Source organism: Panulirus ornatus, chromosome 33, assembly GCF_036320965.1.
Source record: "Panulirus ornatus isolate Po-2019 chromosome 33, ASM3632096v1, whole genome shotgun sequence".
In the NCBI taxonomy this organism is placed as follows: domain Eukaryota; kingdom Metazoa; phylum Arthropoda; class Malacostraca; order Decapoda; family Palinuridae; genus Panulirus; species Panulirus ornatus.
The window spans coordinates 1,181,567-1,205,578 of record NC_092256.1 but is presented as its reverse complement, the minus strand read 5'-3'; the positions used below and the strand labels follow the sequence as shown (position 1 = coordinate 1,205,578).

General features: G+C 39.6%; 1 protein-coding gene across 1 annotated transcript in view; it reads right to left on the bottom strand.

Moving 5' to 3' along the window:
• Positions 1–24,012, bottom strand: part of LOC139759396 (uncharacterized) — a 43,108-nt gene that overhangs the window by 17,563 nt on the left and 1,533 nt on the right. The window contains exons 2-3 of the mRNA XM_071681480.1: positions 23,646–23,824; positions 22,925–23,093 (exon numbers count right to left, since the gene is read on the bottom strand). Of these exons, the coding sequence (XP_071537581.1) occupies positions 22,925–23,093; positions 23,646–23,824 (348 nt within the window). The remainder of the gene's footprint in view (positions 1–22,924; positions 23,094–23,645; positions 23,825–24,012) is intronic.

The window sequence follows — 24,012 nt, the reverse complement described above, 5'->3', positions numbered from 1 at the left end:
AAGCAAGTAGTTCGTACGATGTATAAGAGTACGGAATTTTTGGTACGATGCAAGAGAGTAGGTAAGTTGTTGGTACAATGCATGAGAGTTATCAAGTTGTTTATACGATGCATGAGAGTAAGGTGTTGGTAAGATGATCAGAGTAGGTAAGTTGTTGGTCTGATGCATGAGAGTAGGTTGTTGGTACGATTCACAAGAGTAAGTTGTTGATATGATGCATGACAGTAAGTTGTTCGTGTGATGCATGAGAGTAAGTTGTTGGTAAGATGCATGAGAGTAAGTTGTTAGCACGATGCACGAGAGTAGGTAAGTTGTTGGACGAAGTATGAGAATGAGTATGTTGTAGGTACGATTCATGAGGGTAAGTTGTTTGCACGATGCATGAGAGTAAGTTGTTGGCACGATTCATGAGAATAAAGAAGTTGTTGGTACGATGCATGAGAGTATGTAAGCTGTTGGTACGATGTTTGAGAGAAAATAAGTTGCTGGTACGATGCATGAGAGTATGTGTATGGTACGATGCGTGAGAGTAGGTGAGCTGTTGGTACGATGCAGAGGAGTATGTAAATTGTTGATAAGATGCATGAAAGTAGGTAAGTTGTTGGTGTAATGCATGAGATTAAGTCATAGGTACGTGCATGAGAGGAGGTAAGTTGTTGGAAGATACATGAGAGTGAGTTAGTTGTTGGTACTATTCATGAGAGTTGGTAAGTTGTTGCTACGATGCATGAGAGTAAGTACGTTGTTGGAACAATGCATGAGAGTAGGTAAGCTTTTGGTACGATGCATGAGAGAAAGTAGGTTATTGGTACGATGCATGAGAGCAAGTGTTTGGTACGATGCGTGAGAGTAAGTAAGTTTTCGGTACGATGCATGAGAATAATTAAGTTTTTGGTACGACGCATGAGAGGAAGTATGTTGTTGGTCCGATGCAAGAGAGTAAGTTGCTGACATGATGCAGGAGAGTAGGTAAGTTGTTGGTACGATGCATGTGAGTAAGTTGTTAGTAAGATGAATGAGAGTAGGTAAGTTGTTGGTACATGGAATGAGAGGAGGTAAGTTGTTCGTACGATGCACATGAGTAAGTAGGTTGTCGGTACGATGCATGAGAGTTCGTAGGTTCTTGGTACGATGCATGAGAGTAAATATGTTGATATGATGCATGAGAGTACGTTCTTGGTATAATGCATAAGAGTAGGTAAGTTGTTTGTACAGTGTATTTGAGTAAGTTGTTGGTACGATGCTTGAGAGTAGGTAAGTTGTTGGTACGATGCGTGGAAGTAAGTTGCTGGTACGATACATGAAAGTAAATTGTTGGTACGATGCAAGAGAGTAGGTAAAGTTGTTGGTACGGTGAATGAGAGTAAGTTGTTAGTATGTTGCATGTACGTAAGTTGTTGATACGATTCATGAGAATAAGTAAGTTGTTGGTACGATGAATGAGAGTGTGTAAGTTTTTGGTGCGATGCATGAGTTAGAAAGTTGTTGCTACGATGCTTGAGAGTTGGAAAGTTGTTTGTACGATGAATGAGAGAAAGTACGTTTTTAGTACGATGCATGAGAGTATGTTGTTGTACGATGCATGAGAGTAGGTAAGTTGTTGGTACGATGCATATGAATAAGTGAGTTGTTGGTACGATGCATGAGAGTAACTGAGATGTTGATAAGATGCATGAAAGTAGGTAAGTTGTTGGTGCAATGCATGAGATTAAGTCATTGGTACGATGCATTAGAGTAGGTAAGTTGTTGGAAGATACATGAGAGTGAGTTAGTTGTTGGCACTATTCATGAGAGTTGGTAAGTTGTTGCCAAGACGCAGGAGAGGAGGTACGCTGTTGGTACGATGTACGAGGGTAAATAAGTTGTTGGTGAGATGCGTGAGAGTAAGTAGGTTGTTAGTACGGTATATGAGAGTAAGTTGTTGGCACGATGCAAGAGAGTAAATAAGTTGCCACGATGCATGAGAGTAAATGAATAAGTTGTTGGTACGATGCATGAGAGTGGGTAAGCTTTTGGTATGACGGATGAGAGTAGGTAAGTTGGAGGTACGTTGCATGAGAGTAATTAATTTGTTGGTGAGATGCATGAGAGTAGGTAAGTTGATGGTACGGTTCATGAGAGTAAATAAGTTGTTAGTAAGATGCATTAGAGTATATTGTTGGTATAATGCATGAGAGCAGGTAGGTTGTTGGTACGATGCATGAGAGTAAGTTGCTGGTTTGATGTATGCGAGTAAGTTGTTTGTAAGATTCATGAGAGGAGGCAAACTGTTTGTACAATGTTTGAGAGTAAATTGTTGGTACGATGCAGAGGAGTAAGTCATTAGTACGATGCATGAGAGCAGGTAAGTTATTGGAAGATACATGAGAGAAAGAAAGTTGTTGGTAAGATGCATTGGAGTAGGTAAGTTGTTAATATGATGCATGAGAATACGTAAGTTATTGGAACGATGCATGAAAGTAAATAAGTTTTTGGCATGATGCTTGAGAGCAAGAAAAATATTCGTGCAATACATGACAGTAGGTTTCTGGTACGTTGCTTGAGAGTAGGTAAGATGTTGGTACGATGCATGAGAGTAAGTTGTTGATACGTTGCACGAGAGTAAGTTGTTGGTACGATACGTGAGAGTAACTAAGTTCCTTGTACGATGCATGGGAATAAGTTGTTTGGTAAGATGGTTTAGGGTAAGGAAGTTGTTGATACGATGCATGACAGTAAGTTATTGGTACGATGCATGAGTTTGGGTGATTTGTTGGTATGATGTATAAGATTAAGTAAATTGTTGGTATGGTACATGAGAGTAAGTTGTTTCAAGACGCATAAGAGTAGGTAAGTAGTTGGTACGATGCATTAGCGTAAATAAGTTGTTGGTATGATGCATGAGAGTAAGGTGTTGGTACGATGCAGAAGAGAAAGCAAGTAGTTGGTACGACGCATGAGAGTAGGGAGTTGTGGGTACAATGCATGCGAGTAAGTTGTTGGGTCAATGCTTGAGAGTATGTAAGTAGTTTGTACGATGCATGAGAGTTTTAATTTGTTGCCACGATGCATGAGAGTAAGTAAATTTTGGATAAGATGGATGAGGGTAGGTAATTTGTTAGTACGATGCACGAGAGTAAGTTGCTGTTACGATCAATGAGAGTAAGTAATTTGTTGGTGCGATGCATGAGAGTAAGTTGCTGGTGCAATGCATGAGAGGAAGTAAGTTGTTGGTACGGTGCTTAAGAGTAAGTAGGTTGTTGGCACGATGCACGAGAGTAGGTAAGCTGTTGGGACGAAGCATGAGAGTAAGTTGTAGGTACAATGCATGAGAGTAAGTTGTTGGTACGATGCATGAGAATAAGTGAGTTGGTTGCACGATGCACTGGAGTAAATAAGTTGGTGTTACGATGCATGAGAGTAGGTAAGCTGTTGGTACGATGCATAAGAGAAAGTAGGTTGCTAGTATGATGCATGAGAGCAAGTATTTGGTACGATGCCTGAGAGTAGGTAAGCTGTTGGTACGATGCATGAGAGAAAGTAGGTTGCTGGTGCGATGCATAAGAGCAAGTGTTTGGTACGATGCGTGAGAGTAGGTAAGTTGCTGGCACGATGCATGAGAATAATTAAGTTGTTGTTACGACGCATGAGACGAAGTAAGTCGTTGTTACGATGCAAGAGAGTATGTTGTTGGCTCGATGCAGGAGTATAGATAAGTTGTTGGTACGATGTATGAGAGTAAATTGTTAGTAATATGAATTAGAGTAGGTAAGTTATTGGTACAATGCATGAGAGTAAGTTGATCGCATGATGCATGAGATTAGGTAAGTTGTTCGTAAGATGCACATGAGCAAGTAGGTTGTTGGTACGATGCATGACAGTTCGTAGGTTCTTGGTACGATGTATGAGAGTAAATATGTTGTTATGATGCATGAGAGTAAGTTCTTGGTACAATGCATAAGAGTAGGTAAGTTGTTTGTACAGTACATTTGAGTAAATAAGTTGTTGGTACGATGCTGGAGAGTAGGAAAGTTGTTGGGACGATCCGCGGAAGTATGTAAGTTGTTGGTACGATACATGAAAGTAAGTTGATGGTATGATGCAAGAGAGTAGGTAAGTTGTTGGTACGGTGTATAAGAGTAAGCAAGTCGTTGGTATATTTCATGTACGTAAGTTGTTGGTATGATTCATGAAAATAAGTATATTGTTGGTACGATGAATGAGAGCAAGTAAGTTTTTGGCACGATGCATGAGATAGAAAGTTGTTGGTACGATGCATTAGAGTAAGAAAGTTGTTTGTACGATGAATGAAAGTAAATACGTTTTTGGTACAATGCATGAGAGTAGGTAAGTTGTTGGTACGATGCATATGAGTAAGTAAGTTCTTGGTCCGATGGATTACAGTAAGTTGTTGAAAAGGTGCATGAAAGTAGGTAAGTTGTTGGTGCAATGCATGAGATTAAGTGATTGGTACGATGCAAGAGAGTAGGTAAGTTGTTGGAGGAGTGAGTTAGTTGTTGCTACGCTGGATGAGATTAAGTACGTTGTTGGTACGATGCATGAGAGTAAATAGGTTGTTGGTGAGATGCGTGAGAGTAAGTAGATTGTTAGTGCGATTCATGAGAGTAAGTTGTTGGCACGATGCAAGAGAGTAGATAAGTTGTTGGTACGATGCATTAGAGTAGGTAAAGTATTGGTACGATGTTTAAGAGAAAGGAAGTTGCTGGTACGATGCATGAGAGTAAGTGTATGGTACGATGCGTAAGAGTAGCTAAGTTGTTGGTGTGATGCATGAAAGTGAATAAGTTGTTCTTATGATGCATGAGAGTAGAAGTTGTTGGTACGGTGTAATTGAGTAAGGTGTCGTTACGATGCTTGAGAGTAGGTAAGTTGTTGGAATCATGCGTGGGAGTAGGTAAATCGTTTTTACAATATATGAGAGTAAGTAAGCTGTTGGTATGATGGATGAGAGTAAGTAAGTTGGTGGTACGTTGCATGAGAGTAATTGATTTGTTGGTATGATGCATGAGAATAGGTAAGTTGATGGTACGCTTCATGAGAGTAAATAAGTTGCTGGTAAGATGCATTAGAGTATATTGTTTACATAATGCATGAGAGCAGGTAAGTTGTTGGTACGATGCATAAGAGTGAGTTGCTGGTACGATGTATGCGAGTAAGTTGTTTGTAAGATTCATGAGAGGGGTTAAGTTATTTGTACAATGCTTGAGAGTAAGTTGTTGGTGCGATGCAGGAGAGTTAGTGATTGTTACGATGCATGAGAGTAGGTAAGCTGTTGGAAGATAAATGGGAGTAAGTAAGTTGTTGGTAAGATGCATTAGAGAAGGTAAGTTGTTGATATGATGCATAAGAATACGTAAGTTCTTGGAACAATGAATGAGAGGAAATAAGTTGTTGGTACGATGCATGACTACGTTTTTGGTAGGATGCATTAAAGTAGGTATGTTGTTGGTACGATGCATGAGAGTCAGTTGTATATACTTTTTCATGAGAGTAAGTTGCTAGTACGATATGTGAGAGTAACTAAGTTCTTGGTTCGATGCATTAGAGAGTAAGTTGTTAATAAGATGCATGAAACTAAGTAAGTTGTTGGTGCAATGCATGAGAGTAAGTCATTAGTACGATGCATGAGAGTAGGTAAGCTGTTGGGAAGATGCATGAGAGAAAGTAGGTTGCTGGTACGATGGCTGAGAGTAAGTGCTTGGTACGATGCGTGAGACTAGGTAAGTTGTTGGTACGATGCATGAGAGCAATTAAGTTGTTGGTATGACGCATGGGAGGAAGTAAGTTGTCGGCAAGATGGATGAGAGTTAGTAAGTTGTTGTCACGATGCACGAGAGTAGGTAAGTTGTTGGTACGATGCATGAAAGTAAGTTGCCGGTAAGATGAATGAGAGTAGGTAAGTTGTTGGTACAATGCATGAGACAAAGTAAGTTGTTGGCACGATGAATGAGAATAGGTAAGATGTTGGTACGATGCATGAGAGTAAGAAAGTTGTTGGTACGATGCAAGAGAGTAAGAAAGTTCTTTGTACAATGTATGATAAGAAGTATGTTTTTGGTACGATGTATGAGAGTAGGTAAGTTGTTGGAAGATATATGAGAACGAGTAAGGTGTTGGTACTAATCATAAGAGTTGGTAAGTTGATGCTACGATGCATCAGAGTAAGTACGTTGTTGGTAGGATGCATGAGAGTAAGAACGTTTTTGGTATGATGCATAAGAGTATGTTGTTGGTACGATGCATGAGAGTAGGTAAGTTGTTGGTACGATGCATGAGAGTAAGTTGTTAATAAGATGCATGAGAGTAAGTTGTTGATAAGATGCATGAAACTAGGTGAGTTGTTGGTGCAATGCATGAGAGTAAGTCTTTAGTACGATGCATGAGAGTAAGTCTTTAGTACGATGCATGAGAGTAAGTCTTTAGTACGATGCATAAGAGTAGGCAAGCTGTTGGTACGATGCATGAGAGTAAGTTGTTGATAAGATGCATGAAACTAGGTGAGTTGTTCGTGCAATGCATGAGAGTAAGTCATTAGTACGATGCATGAGAGTAGGTAAGCTGTTGGTACGATGCATGAGAGAAAGTAGGTTGCTGGTACAATGGCTGAGAGTAAGTGCTTAGTACGATGCGTGGGACTAGGTAAGTTGTTGGCACGATGCATGAGAGCAAATAAGTTGTTGGTACGACGCATGAGAGGAAGTAAGTTGTCGGTAAGATCGATGAGAGTAAGTTGTTGACACGATGCACGAGAGTAGATAAGTTGTTGGTACGATGCATGAGAGCAGGTTGCCGGTAAGATGAATGAGAGTAGGTAAGTTGTTGGTACAATGCATAAGAATGAGTAAGTTGTTGGCACGATGAATGAGAATAGGTAAGTTGTTGGTACGATGCAAGAGAGTAAGAAATTTGTTTGTACGATGTATGAGAAGTATGTTTTTGGTACGATGCATGAGAGTATGTTCTGGGTACGATGAATGAGAGTAGGTAAGTTGTTGGAACGATGCATGAGAGTAAGTATATTGTTGATAAGATGCATGAAACTAGGTAAGTTTTTGGTGTAATGCATGAGAGTAAGTCATTGGTACGATGCATACGAGTAGGTAAGTTATTGGAACATACATGAGAGTAAGTTGTTGATACTATTCATGAGAGTAGGTAAGTTGTTGATACGATGCATGAGAGTAGGTACATTGTTAGTACGATGCATGAGAGTAAATAAGTTGGTGGTGCTATGCATGAGAGTAAGTAAATTGTTAGTACGACGTATGAGAGTAAGTTGTTGGTACGATGCATGAAAGTAGGTAGCTTTTTGGTAGGATGCATGAGGGTAAGTTGTTGGTACGATGCATGTGAGTAGGTTGTTAATACGATATATGAGAGTAAGTTGTTGGTATGATGCATGAGTAAGTTGTTGGTGTGATGCATTAGAGTAGATAAGTTGTTGGTACAATGCATGAAAGTAAGTTAATGGTACGATGCATGAAAGCAAGTTATATGAGAGTAGGTAAGTTGTTGGTAAGGTATATGAGAATAAGTTTCTACTTTTACAACGCATAAGAGTAGGTAAGTTGTTGGCAAGATGCATGAGTGCAAATAAATCATTTTTACGATGCATGAGAGTAAGTTGTTGGCACGATGGATGAGAGAAAGCAAGTAGTTTGTACGATGTATAAGATTAGGGTGTTGGTAGTATGATTCATGAAAGTAAGTTGTTGGTACAACGTTTGAGAGTAAGTTGTTTCTACGATGGATGAGAGTTTTTAAATTGTTGGTACGATGCTTGAGAATACGTTATTGGTAAGATAAATGAGATTAGGAAAATTGTTGGTACAATGCATGATAATAAGTTGTTGGTACGATGCATGAGATTAAGTAAGTTGTTTGTTACGATGCATATGAGTAAGCAGGTTGTTGGTACGATGCATGAGAGTTAGTAGGTTGTTGGTACGATGCATGAGAGTAAATATGTTGTTATGATGCATGAGAGTATGTTCTTGTTACAATGCAAGAGAGTGGGTAAGTTGTTGGTACGGTGCATTAGAGTAAGTAAGATGTTGGTACGATGCGTGAGAGTAGGTAAATTTTGGGAACGATGCGTGGAAGTAAGCTGTTAGTACGATACATGGAAGTAAGTACGATGCACAAAAGGAGGCAAGTTGTTGGTACGGCGCATGAGAGTAAGTTGCTGGTAAGTTGCATGAGAGTACGTAAGTTGTTGGTACGATTCATGAGAATAAGTAAGTTGTTATTACGATGCATGACAGTAAGAAAGTTGTTTATACGATGCATGAGAGTAAGTTTTTGGTACGATGCATGAAAGTATGTTGTTGGTACGACGCATAGAGAGTAGGTAAGTTGTTGGTACGAAGCATGAGAGTAAGTTGTTGGTGCAATGCATAAGAGTAAGTTGTTGATAAGATACATGAAAGTAGGTAAGTTGTTGGTGCGATGGGGAAGAGTAAGTCATTGGTACGATGCATGAGAGTAGGTAAGTTGTTGGAAGATACATGAGAGTAAGGAAGTTCTTGGTACGATTCATGAGAGTAGGTAAATTGTTGCTACGATGCATGAGAGCAAGTACGTTGTTGGTACGATGCATGAGAGTAAATAAGTTGTTGGTGCGATGCATGAGAGTAAATTGCTAATACGTTGTATATGAGTAAGTTGTTGGTACGATACATGAGGGTAGGTTGTTGGTACGATGCATTAGAGTAAGTTGTTGGCATGATGCAAGAGAGTAAAAAAGTTGTTGGTACCATGCATGAGAGTAAGAAATCTGTTTGTACGATGTATGAGAGTAAGATTTTGGTACGATGCATGAGAGTATGTTGTTAGTGCAATGCATCAGAGTAAGTAAGTTGTTGATAAGATGCATGAAAGTAGGTAAGCTATTGGTGCGATGCAGAAGAGTAAGTAAGATTTTGGTACAATGCATGAGAGTAGGTAAGTTGTTGGAAGATACATGAGAGTAAGGAAGTTCTTGGTACGATTCATGACAGTAGGTAAATTGTTGCTACGATGCATGAGAGCAAGTACGTTGTTGGTACGATGTATGAGAGTAAATAAGTTGTTGGTGCGATGCATGAGAGTAAGTAAATTGTTAATACGTTGTATGAGAGTAAGTTGTTGGTACGATACATGAGGGTAAGTTGTTGGTACGGTGCATATGAGTAAGTTGTTGGTAAGATGCATGAGAGTAAGAGAGTTGTTGGTACGATTCATGAGAGTAAGAAATCTGTTTGTACGATGCATGAGAGTAAGATTTTGGCACGATTCATGAGAGTAACATTTTGGCACGATGCATGAGAGTATGATGGTACGACGCATAGAGAGTAGGTAAGTTGTTGGTACGATGCATGAGAGTAAGTTGTTGGTGCAATGCAGCAGAGTAAGTAAGTTGTTGATAAGATGCATGAAAGTAGGTAGGTTGTTGGAGCGATGCAGAAGAGTAAGTCATTGGTACGATGCATGAGAGTAGGTAAGTTGTTGGAAGATACATGGGAGTAAAGAAGTTCTTGGTACTATTCATGAGAGTAAGTAAGTTGTTGCTCCGATGCATGAGAGTAAGTACGTTGTTGGTATGATGCATGAGAGTAAATAAGTTGTTGTTGCGATGCATGAGAGTAAGTAGATTGTTAATACGTTGCATGAGAGAAAGTTGTTGGTACGATACATGAGAGTAAGTTGTTGGTATGATGCATTAGAGTAAGTTGTTGGCATGATGCATTAGAGTAAGGAAGTTGTTGGGACGATGCGTGAGAGTAAGTTAATGGTACAATGCATGAGAGTAAGTTATTTTTACGATGCATGAGAGTAAGTTATTTTTACGATGTATGCATGTAGGAAATTTGTTGATACGATGTATAAGAGTAGGTAAGTTGTTGGTACGGTATATGAGATTAAGTTGTTTCTACGACGCATAAGAGTAGGTAAGTTGTTGGTACGATGCGTGAGAGGAAATAAACTGTTTTTACGATGCATGAGAGTAAGTTGATGGCGCGATGCATGAGAGAAAGCAAGGAGTTGGTACGATATATAAGAGTACGGTATTGTTGGCACGATGCATGAGAGTAACTTGTTGGTATGAGAGTAACTTGTTGGTACAATGCATGAGAGTAGGTAAGTTGTTTATACGATGCATGAGAATTTTTAAGTCGTTGGTACGTTGCATAAGAGTAAGTTGTTGGTAAGATGAATGAGAGTAGGTAAGTTTTTGGTAGGATGCCTGAGAGTATGTTTTTAGTACAATGCATGAGAGTACGTAAGTTGTTCGTACGATGCATGTGAGTTAGTAAGTTGTTGGTACGATGCATCAGAGTTGTTGTTGTTACGATGCATGAGAGTAAGTTGTTGGTACGATGCATGAGAGTAGGTTCTTGGTGGGATGCATGAGAGTAAGTGGATGGTAAGATGCATGAGAGGAAGTAAGTTGCTGGTACGATGCATGAGAGTCAGTAAGTTGTTGGCACGGTGCACAAGAGTAGGTAAGTTTTTGGGACGAAACAGGAAAGTAAGATGTAGATACGATGCATGAGAGTAAGTTGTTTGTACGATGCATGCGAGTAAGTTGTTGGCAAGATGTATGAGAGTAAGTTGTTGGCAAGATGCATGAGAGTAATTAAGTTGTTAGTACGATGCATGAGAGTAGGTAATCTGTTGGTACGATGTTTAAGAGAAAGTAAGTTGCTACTACGATGCATGAGAGTAGGTGTATGGCACGATGAGTGAGAGTAGGTAAGTTGTTGGTACGATGCATGAGAGTAAATAAATTGTTGTTACGATGCATGAGAAGAGGTGAGTTGTTGCTTCGGTGGAATTGAGTAAGTTGTTGTTACGATGCTTGAGAGAAGATAAGTTGTTGGTACGATGCGTAGGAGTAGGTAAGTTGATTTTACGATATATGAGAGTAAGTTGTTGGTATGATGCATGAGAGTAAGTTCTTGGTACGTTCCATGAGAGTAATTGATTTGGTGATAAAATCCGTGAGAGTAGGTAATTTGATGGTACGATGCATGAGAGTAAATACGTTGTTGTTAAGATGAATGAGTGTATGTCTTTGGTACGATGCATGAGAGTAAGTTGTTGGTGCAATGCATCAGAGCAAGTAAGTTGTTGATAAGATGCATGAAAGTAGGGAAGTTGTTGATGCGATGCAGAAGAGTAAGTCATTGGTACGATGCATGAGAGTAGGTAAGTTGTTGGAAGATACATGAGAGTAAGGAAGTTCTTGGTACTATTCATGAGAGTAGGTAAGTTGTTGCTCCGATGCATGAGAGTAAGTACGTTGTTGGTACGATGCAGGAGAGTAAATAAGTTGTTGGTGCGATGCATGAGAGTAAGTAAATTGTTAATACGTTGTATGAGAGTAAGTTGTTGGTACGATACATGAGAGTAAGTTGTTGGTATGATGCATTAGAGTAATTTGTTGGCATGATGCATTAGAGTAAGGAAGTTGTTAGTACGATGCGTGAGAGTAAGTTAATGGTACAATGCATGAGAGCAAGTTATTTTTACGATGCATACGAGTAGGAAATTTGTTGATACGCTGTATAAGAGTAGGTAAATTGCTGATACGGTATATGAGATTAAGTTGTTTTTACGACGCATAAGGGTAGGTAAGTTGTTGGTACGATGCATGAGAGTAAGTTTTTGATATGTTGCATGAGAGTAAGTTGATGGTACAATATATGAGAGTAACTAAGTTGTTGGTACGATGCATGAGAGGAAGTTGTTCGTACGATGTATTAGAGTATGGAAGTTGTTGGTACGATTCATGACAGTAAGTTATTGGTACGATGCATGAGAGTAGGTGATTAGTTGGTACGATGTATAAGAGTAGGTAAGTTGTTGGTACTGTAAGTGGGAGTAAGTTGTTTTACGACTTATAAGAGTAGGTAAGTTGTTGGTACGATGGATTAGAATAAATAAATTGTTAGTACGATGCATGAGAGTAATTAAGTTGTTGGTTCGATGCAGAAAAGAAAGCAAGTAGTTCTTCCGATGCATGAGAGTAGAGAGTTGTTGGTACAATGCATGAGAGTAAGTTGTTGGGTTAATGCTTGAGAGTATGTTGTTTCTACGATGCATGAGAGTTTTAAAGTCGTTGCTACGATGCATGAGAGTAAGTTATTGGCAAGATGCATGAGAGTAGGTAAGTTGTTGGTACGAGGGGTAAGGGTGAATATGTTGTTAGTACGATTCATGAGAGTAAGCTCTTAGTACAATGCAGAAGAGAAAGCAAGTAGTTCTTACGATGCATGAGAGTAGGGAGTTGTTGGTAAAATGCATGAGAGTAAGTTGTTGGGTTAATGCTTCTGAGTAAGTAAGTTGTTTGTACGATGCATGAGAGTTTTTAAGCTGTTAGTACGATGCATGAGAAGAAGTAAGTTGTTGGTACGATGCATGAGAATAAGGTGTTGCCACGACACACGAGAGTAGGTAAGTTGTTGGGACGAAGCATGGGAGTGAGTAAGTTTTCGGTGCGATGAGATTAAGCTGTTGTTACGATGCATGAGAGTAAGTAAGTTGTTGACACGATGCATTGGAGTAAATAAGTTGTTGGTACGATGCATGAGAGAAAGTAAGTTGATGGTACAATGTATGAGAGTGTTTAGTACGATGCATGAGGGTAGGTAAGTTGTTGGTACGATGCTTGAGAGGAAGTAGGTAGTTGGTTCGATGCATGAGAGTAAGTTGTTGGCATGATGCATGAGAGTAACTTGTTAGCAGGATGCACAAAAGTAGGTGAGTGACTGGTACGGTGTATGAGAGTAAGGATTGTTGGTGCGATACATGAGAGTAACTTGTTGGTGCGATGCATGAGAGGAAGTAAGTTGTTGTTATGATGCATGAGAATAAGTAAGTTGTTGGCACGATGCACGAGAGTAGGTAAGTCGTTGGGACGAAGCATGAGAGTAAGTTGTAGGTACGATGCATATGAGTAAGTTGTTGGTACGATGCACGAGAGTAAGTTGTTGCATGATGCATGAGAGTAAATAAGCTGTTAGTACGATGCATGGGAGTAGGTAAGCTGTTGGGACGATGCTTGAGAGAAAGTAAGTTGCTGGTACGATGCATGAGAGTAAGTGTTTGGTACGATGCGTGAAAGTACGTTGTTGGTACGATGCATGAGAGTAAATAAGTTGTTGGTACGATGCAGGAGAGTAGGTAAGTTGTTGGTACGATGCAGTTGAGTAAGTAAGCTGTTGGTACGATGCATGAAAGTAGATAAGTTTTTGGTACGATGCGTGGGAGTAGGTGAATTGTTGGTACGATTTTCGAGATAAGCTATTAGTACGATGCAAGACATTAAGTAAGTTGTTGGTACGGTGCCTAAGAGTAATAAAGCTGTTGGTAAGATTCATTAGAGTAGGTAAGTTGTTGGTACGATACATGAGAGTAAGTTTTAGGTACGATGCATTATAGTATGTTGTTGGTACGATGCATGATAATAGGTATGCTGTTAGTACTATGCATGAGAGTAAGTTGTTGGTACGATGCATGATAATAGGTATGTTGTTGGTACTATGCATGAGAGTAAGTTGTTGGTACGATGCATGAGAGTAAGTAGTCAATAAGATGCAGGAGAGTACGTTGCTGGTACGATGCTTGAGAGTAAGTTGTTGCAAGATGCATCAGAGGGTGCAAGTTGTTGATACGATGCTTGAGAGCAAGTTGTTGGTACGATGCAGGAGAGCAAGTCATTGGTACGATGCATGAGAGTAGATAACTTGTTGGAAGATATATGAGAGTACGTAAAATGTTAGTACGATGCATGAGAGTAGATAAGTTGTAGATGCGATGCATGAGCCTAAGTAAGTTGTTGGTACGATGCATGAGAGTAAATAAGTTGTTGGTATGATGCTAGAATGGAAGTAAATTGTTAGTACGATGCATCAGATTAAGTTGTTGGTACGATGCGAGAGAGTAGGTAAATTGTTGGTACGATGCATACGAGTAAGTTGCTGATACGTTGCATGAGAGTAAGTTGTTGGTACGATACATGAGGGTAACTAAGTTATTCGTACGATGCAGGGGAGTAGGTGATTTGATGATATGATGTATAAGAGTAGGTAAGTTGTTGGTACGGTACATGAAAGTAAGTTGTTTTTACGACACATAAGAGTAGGTAAATTGTTGTTTCGATGAATGAGAGTAAATAAGTTGTTGGTACGATGCATGAGAGTAAGTAAATTGTTCGTATGATGCATGAGAGAAAGCTAGAGTTGATACGATTCATGAGAGCAGGGAGTTGTTGGTATGATACACGAGAGTAAGTTGTTGGGTCAATGCATGAGAGTAAGTTGTTGGGTCAATGCATGAGAGTAAGTTGTTTGTACGATGCAGGAGAGTTTGTAAGTTGTTGGTACGATGCATGAGAGTAAGTTGTTGGTGAGATGCATAAGAGTAGGTAAGTTGTTGGTAAGATTTATGAGAGTATGTTTTTGGTACGATGCATGAGAGTAAGTTGTTGGTACGATGCATGAGATTAAGTTGATGGTACGATGCATGAGAGTAAGTTATTGTTGCGATGCATGAGGGTAAGTAGGTTGCTGGCATGATGCATTAGAGTAAATAAGTTGTTGGTACGACGCATGAGAGTAGGTAAGCTGTTGGTACGATGCATGAGATAAAGTAGGTTGCTGGTCCGATGCATGAGAGTAAATGAGTTGTTGGGACGATGCATGAGAGAAGGTAAGTTGTTCCCAGGGTGCAATTTAGTAAGTAATTTGTTGGTACAATGCTTGAAAGTCGATAAGTTGTTGGAACGATGCCTGGGAGTAGCTAAATTGTTCGTACGGTTTATGAGAGTAATTGTTAGTACTATGCATGACATTAGGTAAGTTGTTGGTACGGTGCCTGGGAGTAATCAAGTTGTTGTTAAGATGCATGAGAGTAAGTAAGTTGTTGGTACGCTACATGAGGGTATTAAAGTTGTTGGTACGCTACATGAGGGTATCAAAGTTGTTGGTAAGATGCATGAGAATAGGTAGGTTGTTGGTACAATGCATGAGAGTAAGTTTTTTGTGCGATGCATGAGAGTATGTTGTTGGTACGATGCATGAAAGTAGGTAAGTTGTTGATACGATGGTTGAGAGTAAGTAAATTGTTGGTGCGATGCATGAGAGTAAGTAAGTGGTTGATAAGATGCATGGGAGTAGGCAGGTTGTTGGTACGATGCATGAGAGGAAGTAAGTCATTGGTATGGTGCATGAGAGTAAGTTGGAAGATACATGAGAGTAAGTTGTTGGCACGAAGCATGAGAGTAGGTAAGTTGTTGGTACCATGCCTGGGAGTAAAACGTTGTTGTTAAGATGCATGAGAGTAAGTAAGTTGTTGGTGCGATACATTAGAGTAAGTTTTTGGTACGATGCATTAGAAAATGTTGTTGGCACGATGCATGAGAGTGTCTAAGTTGTTGGTACTATGCATGACAGTAAGTACATTGTTGGAACGATGCATGACAGTAATTTGTTGATAAGATGCACGAGAGCAGGTAATTTGTTAGTGTGATGCATGAGATTAAGTAAGTTGTTGGTAAGGTGCGTGAGAGTAAGTTGTTCGTACGATGCATGAGAGAAAGCAAGTAGTTGTTACGATGCATGAGAGTTGGGAGTTGTTGGTAGGATGCATGAGAGTAAGTTGTTGGGTCAATGATTGAGGGTATGTAAGTTGTTTGTACGATGTATGAGAGTTTTTAAGTTGTTGGAACGATGCATGAGAATAAGTTTTTGGTAAGATGCATGAGAGTAGGTAAGTTGGTACAATTTATGAGAGAATGTTGTTGGTACGATGCATGAGAGTAAGTTGTTGGTACGATGCATGAGAGTAAGTTGTTGGTACGATGCATGAGAGGAAGTAAGTTGTTGGTACGATGCATGAGAGTAAGTAAGTTGTTAGTACGATACACGAGAGTAAGTCAGTTGTTGGTACGAAACAGAAGAGTAAGTGGTAGGTACGATGCTTGAGAGTATGTTGTTGGTACGATGCATGAGAGCAGATAAATTGTTGGTGAGATGCATGATAATAGGTAAGTTTTTGGTACGACGGATGAGAATAAGTTGTTGGTAATTTGCATGAGAACAGGTAAGTTGTTGGTACGATGCATGAAGGTACGTTGTAGGTACGATGCAGGAGAGTAGGTAAGTCATTGGTACGATGCATGAATGTAGGTAAGTTGTTGGAAGATGCATGAGAGTAACTAAATTGTTAGTACGATGCATGAAAGTAGATGAGTTGTTGATACGAGGAATGAGCATAAGTAAGTTGTTGGTCGATGCAGGAGAGTAAATAAGTTTTTGGTACGATGTAAGAGAGTAAATTGTTGGTACGATGAATCAGAGTACATTGTTGGTACGATGCATGAGATAGGTAGATTGTTGGTACGATGTAGAAGAGTAAACTGTTGATACGTTGCATGAGAGTAAGTTGTTGGTGCGACACATGAGAGTAAGTTGTTGGTACGATGCATCAGGGTAAAGTTGTTGGTACGATGGATGACAGTACGTTTTTGGTACGATATACGAGAGTAGGTAATTTGTTGGTACGATGTATAAGAGTAGGTAAGTTGTTGGTACGGTATATGAGAGTAAGTTGTTTTACGACTTATAAGAATAGGTAAGTTGTTGGTACGATGCATGAGAGTAAACAAGTTGTTAGTACGATGCATAAGAGTAAGTAAGTTATTGATGCGACGCAGAAGAGAAAGCAAGTAGTTGGTACGTTGAATGAGAGTAGGGGTTGTTGGAACAATGCATGAGAACAAGTTGTTGAGTCAATGCTTGAGAGTAAATAAGTTATATGTCCGATGCATGAGAGTTTTTAAGTTGTAGTTGGTAATTATTGATACGATGCATGAAAGTAAGTAATTTGTTGGTGCGATGCATGAAAGTTGCTGGTACGATGCATGAGAGGAAGTAAGTTGTTGGTACGATGCATGTGACTAAGTAACTTGTTGGCACGATACACGAGAGGAGGTAAGTTGTTGGGACGAGGCATGAGAGTAAGTTGTAGGTACGATGCATGAGAGTAAGTTGTTAGCACGATGCATGAGAGTAGGTAAGCTATTGGTACCATGCATGAAAGTAGGTTGCTGGTACGATGCATTCGAGTAAGTGTTTGGTACGATGCGTATGAGTAAGTTGTTGGTACAAATCATGAGAGTAAGTAATTTGTTGGTGCGATGCATGAAAGTAAGTTGTTGGTACGATGCATGAGAGGAAGCAAGCTGTTGACACGATGCATGAGAATAAGTATGTTGTTGGCACGATGCACGAGAGTAGGTAAGTTATTGGGAAGAAGCATGTGAGTAAGTTGTAGGTACGATGCATGAGAGTAAGTTATTGGTGCGATGCATGAGGGTAAGTAGGTTGCTGGCATGATGCATTAGAGTAAATAAGTTGGTACGACGCAAGTTAAGTTGTTCCTAGGGTGCAATTTAGTAAGTAATTTGTTGGTACAATGCTTAAAAGTAGATAAGTTGTTGGTACTATGCCTGGGAGTAGCTAAATTGTTCGTACGATTTATGAGAGTAATTGTTAGTACTATGCATGACATTAGGTAAGTTGTTGGTACGGTACCTGGGAGTAATCAAGTTGTTGTTAAGATGCATGAGAGTAAGTAAGTTGTTGGTACGCTACATGAGGGTATTAAAGTTGTTGGTAAGATGCATGAGAATAGGTAGGTTGTTGATACAATGCATGAGAGTAAGTTTTTTGTGCGATGCATGAGAGTATGTTGTTGGTACGATGCATGAGAGTAGGTAAGTTGTTGATACGATGGTTGAGAGTAAGTAAATTGTTGGTACGATGCATGAGAGTAAGTAAGTGGTTGATAAGATGCATGGGAGTAGGCACGTTGTTGGTACGATGCATGAGAGGAAGTAAGTCATTGGTATGATGCATGAGAGTAAGTGAGTTGGAAGATTCATGAGAGTAAGTTGTTGGTACGATGCATGAGAGTAGGTAAGTTGTTGATACAATGCCTGAAGATAAGTAAGTTGTTGGTAAGATCTCTCAGAGTAAATAAGTTGTTGGTACGATGCATGAGAGTAAGTAAATTGTTAGTGGGATGCATGAGAGTAAGTTGTTGTTACGATGCATGAGAGTAGGTAAGTTGTTGGTACGATGCATGAGAGTAAGTTGTTGATACGATGCATGAGAGTAAGTTATTGGTAAGTCACATGAGAGTAAGTTGTCGGTACGATGCATGATAGTAAGTTGTTGCTACGATGTGTTAGATTAAGGAATTTGTTGGTACGAAGCATGAGCGTTTTTAAGTTGTTGGTACGATGCGTGAGAGTAAGTGAGTTGGTGGAAAGATGCATTGGAGTAGGTAAGCTGTTGGTATGATGCATGAGGGTAGGATGTTGGTACGATGCATGGGAGTAAGTTTTTATTACGATGCATGAGAGTGAGTTGTTGGTACGATGTATTAGAGTAAGGAAGTTGTTGGTATGATGCATGAGAGTAAGTAAGTTATTGGTACGATGCATGAGAGTAGGTAATTTGTTGGTACGATGTATAAGAGTAGGTAAGTTGTTGGTATGGTACATGAGAGTGAATATGTTGTTGGTACGATGCTTTAGAGAAGGGAGTTGTTGGTACGATGCATGAGAGTAAGCTGTTGGTACAATGCATGAGAGTAGGTTGTTTGCACAATGCATGAGAGTTTTTAGTTGTTGGTAAGATGCTTGAGAGTAAGTTGTTGGAATGATGCATGGGAGTAGATAAGCTGTTGGTACGATGCATGAGATTAAGTTGTTGGTACGATGCATGAGACTAAGTTGTTCTTACGATGCATGAAAGTAAGTTGTTGGTGCAATGCATGAGAGTTTTTAAGTTGTTTGTATTATGCTTGAGAGTAAGTTGTTGGAAAGATGCATGGGAGTAGGTAAGCTGTTGGTACGATGCATGAGAGCAAGTTTTTGGTGCGATGCATGAGAGTAGTAAGCAGTTGATAAGATGCATGAGAGTAGGTAAGTTGTTGGTGCAATGCATGAGAGTAAGTTGTTGGCACGATGCATGAAAGTAAGGAAGTTACTGGTACGATGCATGAGGGTAAGTAATTTGTTGGTACGATGTATAAGAGTAGGTAAGTTATTGGTACGGTACATGAAAGTTTTTACGACGCATAAGAGTAGGTAAGTTGTTGTTACGATGCATGAGAGTAAATATGTTGTTGTTACGATGCTTTGGAGAAGGAAGTTGTTGGTGCGATGCATGAGAGTAAGTTGTTGATACAATACATGATAGTAAATTGTTCGTACGATTGCTGAGAGTTTTTAAGTTGTTGGTACGATGCATGAGAGTAAGCTGTTGGAAAGTTGCATGGGAGTAGGTAAGCTGTTGGTACAATGCATGAGAGTAAGTTGTTGGTACGATGTATGACACTAAGTAAGTTGTTCGTTACGATGCATGAGAGTAAGTTGTTGGTGCAATGCATGAGAATTCTCAAGTTGGTGGTGCGATGTTTGAGAGTAAGTTGGAAAGATGCATGGGAGTAGGTAAGCTGTTGGTGCGATGCATGAGAGTAAGTTGTTGGTACGATGCATGAGAGTAAGTAGTTGATAAGATGCATGAAAGTAGGTAAGTTGTTGGTGCAATGCATTAGAGTAAGTAAGTTGTTGGTGCAGTGCATGAGAGTAAGTAAGTTATTGGTACAATGCATGAGAGTAAGTTGTTGGCACGATGTACGAGAGTAAGGGAGTTGTTGGTACGGTGCATGAGAGTAAGTATGTTGTTGGTGCAATGCATGAGAGTAAGTAAGTTGTTGGTACGATGCATGAGAGTAAGTTGTTGTTACGATGCACGAGACTAAGTAAGTTATTGCTACGATGCATGAGAGTAAGTTGTTGGTGCAATGCATGAGAATTTTTAAGTTGTTGGTACGATGTTTGAGAGTGAGTTTGTTGGAAAGATGCATTGGAGTAGGTAAGCTGTTGGTGCGATGCATGAGAGTAAGTTGTTGGTACGATGCATGAGAGTAAGTAATTAGTTGATAAGATGGATGAGAGTAGGTAAGTTGTTGGTGCAATGCATGAGAGTAAGTTGTTGGTACGATGCATGAGAATAAGTTGTTGGTGCGGTGTATTAGAGAAAGGAAGTTGTTAGTACGGTGCATGAGATTAAGTAAGTTACTGGTACGATGCATGAGGGGTAGGTAATTTGTAGGTACGATGTATATGAGTAGGTAAGTTCTTGGTACGGTACATAAGAGTAAATGAATTGTTTTTACGACGCATGAGAGTGGGTAAGTTGCTGGTACCATGCATGAGAGTAAAAATGTTGTTGGTACGATGCTTTAGAGTAGGGAGTTGTTGGTACGATGCATGAGAATAAGTTGTTGGTACGATGCATGAGAGTAAGTTGTTGGAAAGACGCATTGGAGTAGGTAAGCTATTGGTGCAATGCATGAGAGTAAGTTGTTGGTACGATGCATGAGACTAAGTAAGTTGTTGTTACGATGCATGAGAATAAGTAAGTTGTTGGTACGATGCATAAGAGGAAGTAAGTGGTTGGTACAATGCATGAGAGTAAATTCTTGAAACGATACACGAGAGTAGGTAAGTTTTTGGTACGGAGCAGAGGAGTAAGTTGTAGGTACGATGCATGAGAGTAAGTTTTTGGCACGATGCATGAGAGCAAATAAGTTGTTGGTACGATGCCTGAGAGTAAGTATGCTGTTGATTCGATGCATGGAGAAAGTAAGTTGTTGGTACGATGCATGAGAGTAATTAAGTGTTAGGCACGATACTCGAGAGTAAGCAATTTGTGGTTACGATGCATGTTAGTAAGTTGTTGGGACGATACATGAAAGTAGGTAAGTTGTTGGTACGATGCATGAGAGTAAGTTGTTTGTATGATGCATGAAAGGAAGTCGGTTGTTTGTGCGATGCATGAGAGTAAGTTATTGGCATGATGCATGAGAGTAAATAAGTTGTTGGTACAATGCATGAGAGTAAATAAATTGTTGGCATGATGCATGAGAGTAAGTAAGTGTTTGGTACTATGCTTGAGAGTAGGTAAGTTGCTGGTACGACTAATGAGAGTAAGTAATCTGTGGTTACGATGCATGTTTGTAGCTAAGTTGTTGGTACGATGAATGAGAGTAAGTAATTTGTGGTTACGATGCATGATAGTAGGTAAGTTGTTGGTACGATGCATGAGAGTAGGTAAGTTGTTGGTACGATGCATGAGAGTAAGTTGTTTGTATGATGCATAAGAGGAAGTAAGTTGTTGGTGCGATGCATGAGAGTAAGTTTTTAGTATGATACAAGAGAGTAGATAAGTTGTTGGTACGATGCATGAGAGTAAATAAATTGTTGGCATGATGCATGAGAGTAAGTGTTTGGTACTATGCATGAGAGTAAGTTGTTTGTATGATGCATAAAAGAAAGTAAGTGGTTGGTGCGATGCATGAGAGTAAGTTTTTAGTATGATGCATGAGAGTAGATAAGTTGTTGGTACGATGAATGAGAGTAGGTAATTTGTTGTTACGATACATGTTTGTAGGTAAGTTGTTGATGCGATGCATGAGAGTAGGTAAGTCGTTGGTACGATGCATGAGAGTAAGTTGTTTGTATGATGCATGAGAGGAAGTAAGCTGTTGGTGCGATGCATGAGAGTAAGTTTTTGGTGCGATGGATCAGAGTAGGTAAGTTGTTGGTACGATGCATGAGAGTAATTACGTTATTGGTACGATGTATAAGAGTAGGCTAATTTTTTGATACGATGCATAAGAGTAAGTAAGTTATTAGTACGATACCTGAGAGTAGGTAAAATTGTTCTTACGATGTATTAGAGTAAGTAGGTTGTTGGTAAAATGCATGAGAGTAAATAAGTTGTTGTATGATGCACGAGAGTAAGTAAGAGTTTGGTACTATGCAAGATAGTAGGTAAATTGTTGGTACGATGAATGAGATTAAGTAATCTGTGGTTACGATGGATGATCGTAGGTAAGTTGTTGGTATGATGCATGAGAGTAGTTGAGTTGTTGGTACGATGCATGAGAGTAAGTTGGTGATATGATGCATGAGAGGAAGTAAGTTGCTGGTACGATGCATGAGAGTAAGTTGTTGGTAAGACGCATGAGAGTATGTAAGTTGTTCTTACGATGCATTAGAGTAAGTAGGTTGTTGGTAAGATGCATGAGAGTGAGTAGGTTGTTGGCACGATGCATGAGAGTAAATATGTTGTTGCGATGCATGAGCGAAAGTAAGTTGTTGGTACGATGCATGAGGGTAGGCAAGGGGTTGGTACGATACATGAGAGTAGGTAAGTTGTTGGTAAGATGCTTGAGAGTAAGTAAATTGTTGGGACGATGCATGAGAGTAAATATGTTGGTACGATGTATGAGAGTTGGTACGTTGTCGGTATGATGCATGAGAGTAAGTTATTGGTGCCATGTATGAGAGTAAGGAAGTTGTTTGTACGATGCATGAGTAGGTAAGTTGTCGGTACGATGAATGAGAGGAAGTTTGTTAGTAAGATGCATGAGAGTAGGTAAGTTCTTGGTACGATGCATGAGAGTAAGTTAAATGTTGGTACGATGCATAAGATTAGGTAAGTTGCTGGTACGATGCATGAGTGTAGGTAAGATGTTGTTGCGATGCATGAGGGTAGGTAAGTTGATGGCATGAATCATGAGTGTAGTTGTCATATTGATATCCTCTATCATTAGTTGTGCAAAAGACAACTGTTCGTAGTGAGGAGGAAAGGCTTACAAAGTCTGAAACGATTTTGTTAATCATTTACGCTTACGTCGAATGTCTAGTTGTTACATTCATAATGAAGAAATAGTAAAACTTTAATGTAAATAAGAAAACCTATTTGATATATACATTGCTGACAAGAGAAAATTCTCGTGACTGAGATGATATCTTAGTATAACGATAATATTATCATCTTTGCACTTCAACACCTACTTTAAAATTTTCTACTGTCAATTCTCCTTTTTTTTCTTTAATTTTTCGTTTTGCCCTTTCCTTCTTCCTATGGCTGGCATGCATGTCGTCTAGCCAGTAATCTATCAGTCCTCCTTCGATCAGGTGTTGCATCATCATACTGATGCGCTCACGGAACGGTGCACCTCTCCTGCAGGACGGAAAATTCTGTGATCTATGGCAATGAAAGGCTCCTGCCTTACCTAAAGTATTTATCATAGGTGAGTTTGATCATCGTTCTTCATTAAGAAGAAAGGAAAACTGATTCTTTCCAGGAAATACTGCCGCATTTGAACCTTTAAATAGATGAACCTCTATCAAATCATCCAAAAATCACTGAGAAAACCAGACATTATGTTAATAAAGTTAACTTGATGTTGAATACTGATGACTAGATAGATTTGAATAGCATAAAATACTCTCCTAAAGTCAAGTTTAAAGAAGATATGGTGTTTGGAAACTTCTACGAACAGTAAATAATCTTAAAGATTCCTATGAAATAAAAATTCCTGTAGTTTTGACTTTCTGAATCATAGTTAATTATACATCAGCACAAATATCCGCTCAAGGGCTAGAGACATTTAGTAGTACGACATATGGGATATAGGTCGTAGTGACCGAACTAGCACTCATGGTGGTTCATGCATAAATTTTAGCTACACGTTTTCCTGCTCGAAAGCCTTGCCACCTGTAACAGACTCACCTGAATCCCCATCCTATTCCAATGTACTGAATGTACTCTGATCTGCTGACGTGGAAGGGAGTGTAGCCTCGGCTGTCAGTGAAGTTTGCAATCACGATTGCTGTGCCAAAGATCTTGGAGGTGATGTGGGAGAAGGTGCCCCTCAGCACCCTTCCGAATAGATCCTCCGCCGAGGCGTGCTGCGGTAGGAGCACAGTTAATGGTCGAGAGATATAATGACTCAACATGCCATAGTATGTTGCCTTCTCTAATTGTGGTAAGGGGAAATGCGGCTGTCCTAGTCACATGCGGAGGCTGGGGGAAAATACCAGCTCTTCTTGGTCATTTATTGGCAAAAGGGTTATAGACTTTTTAAGTAAACAGAGGG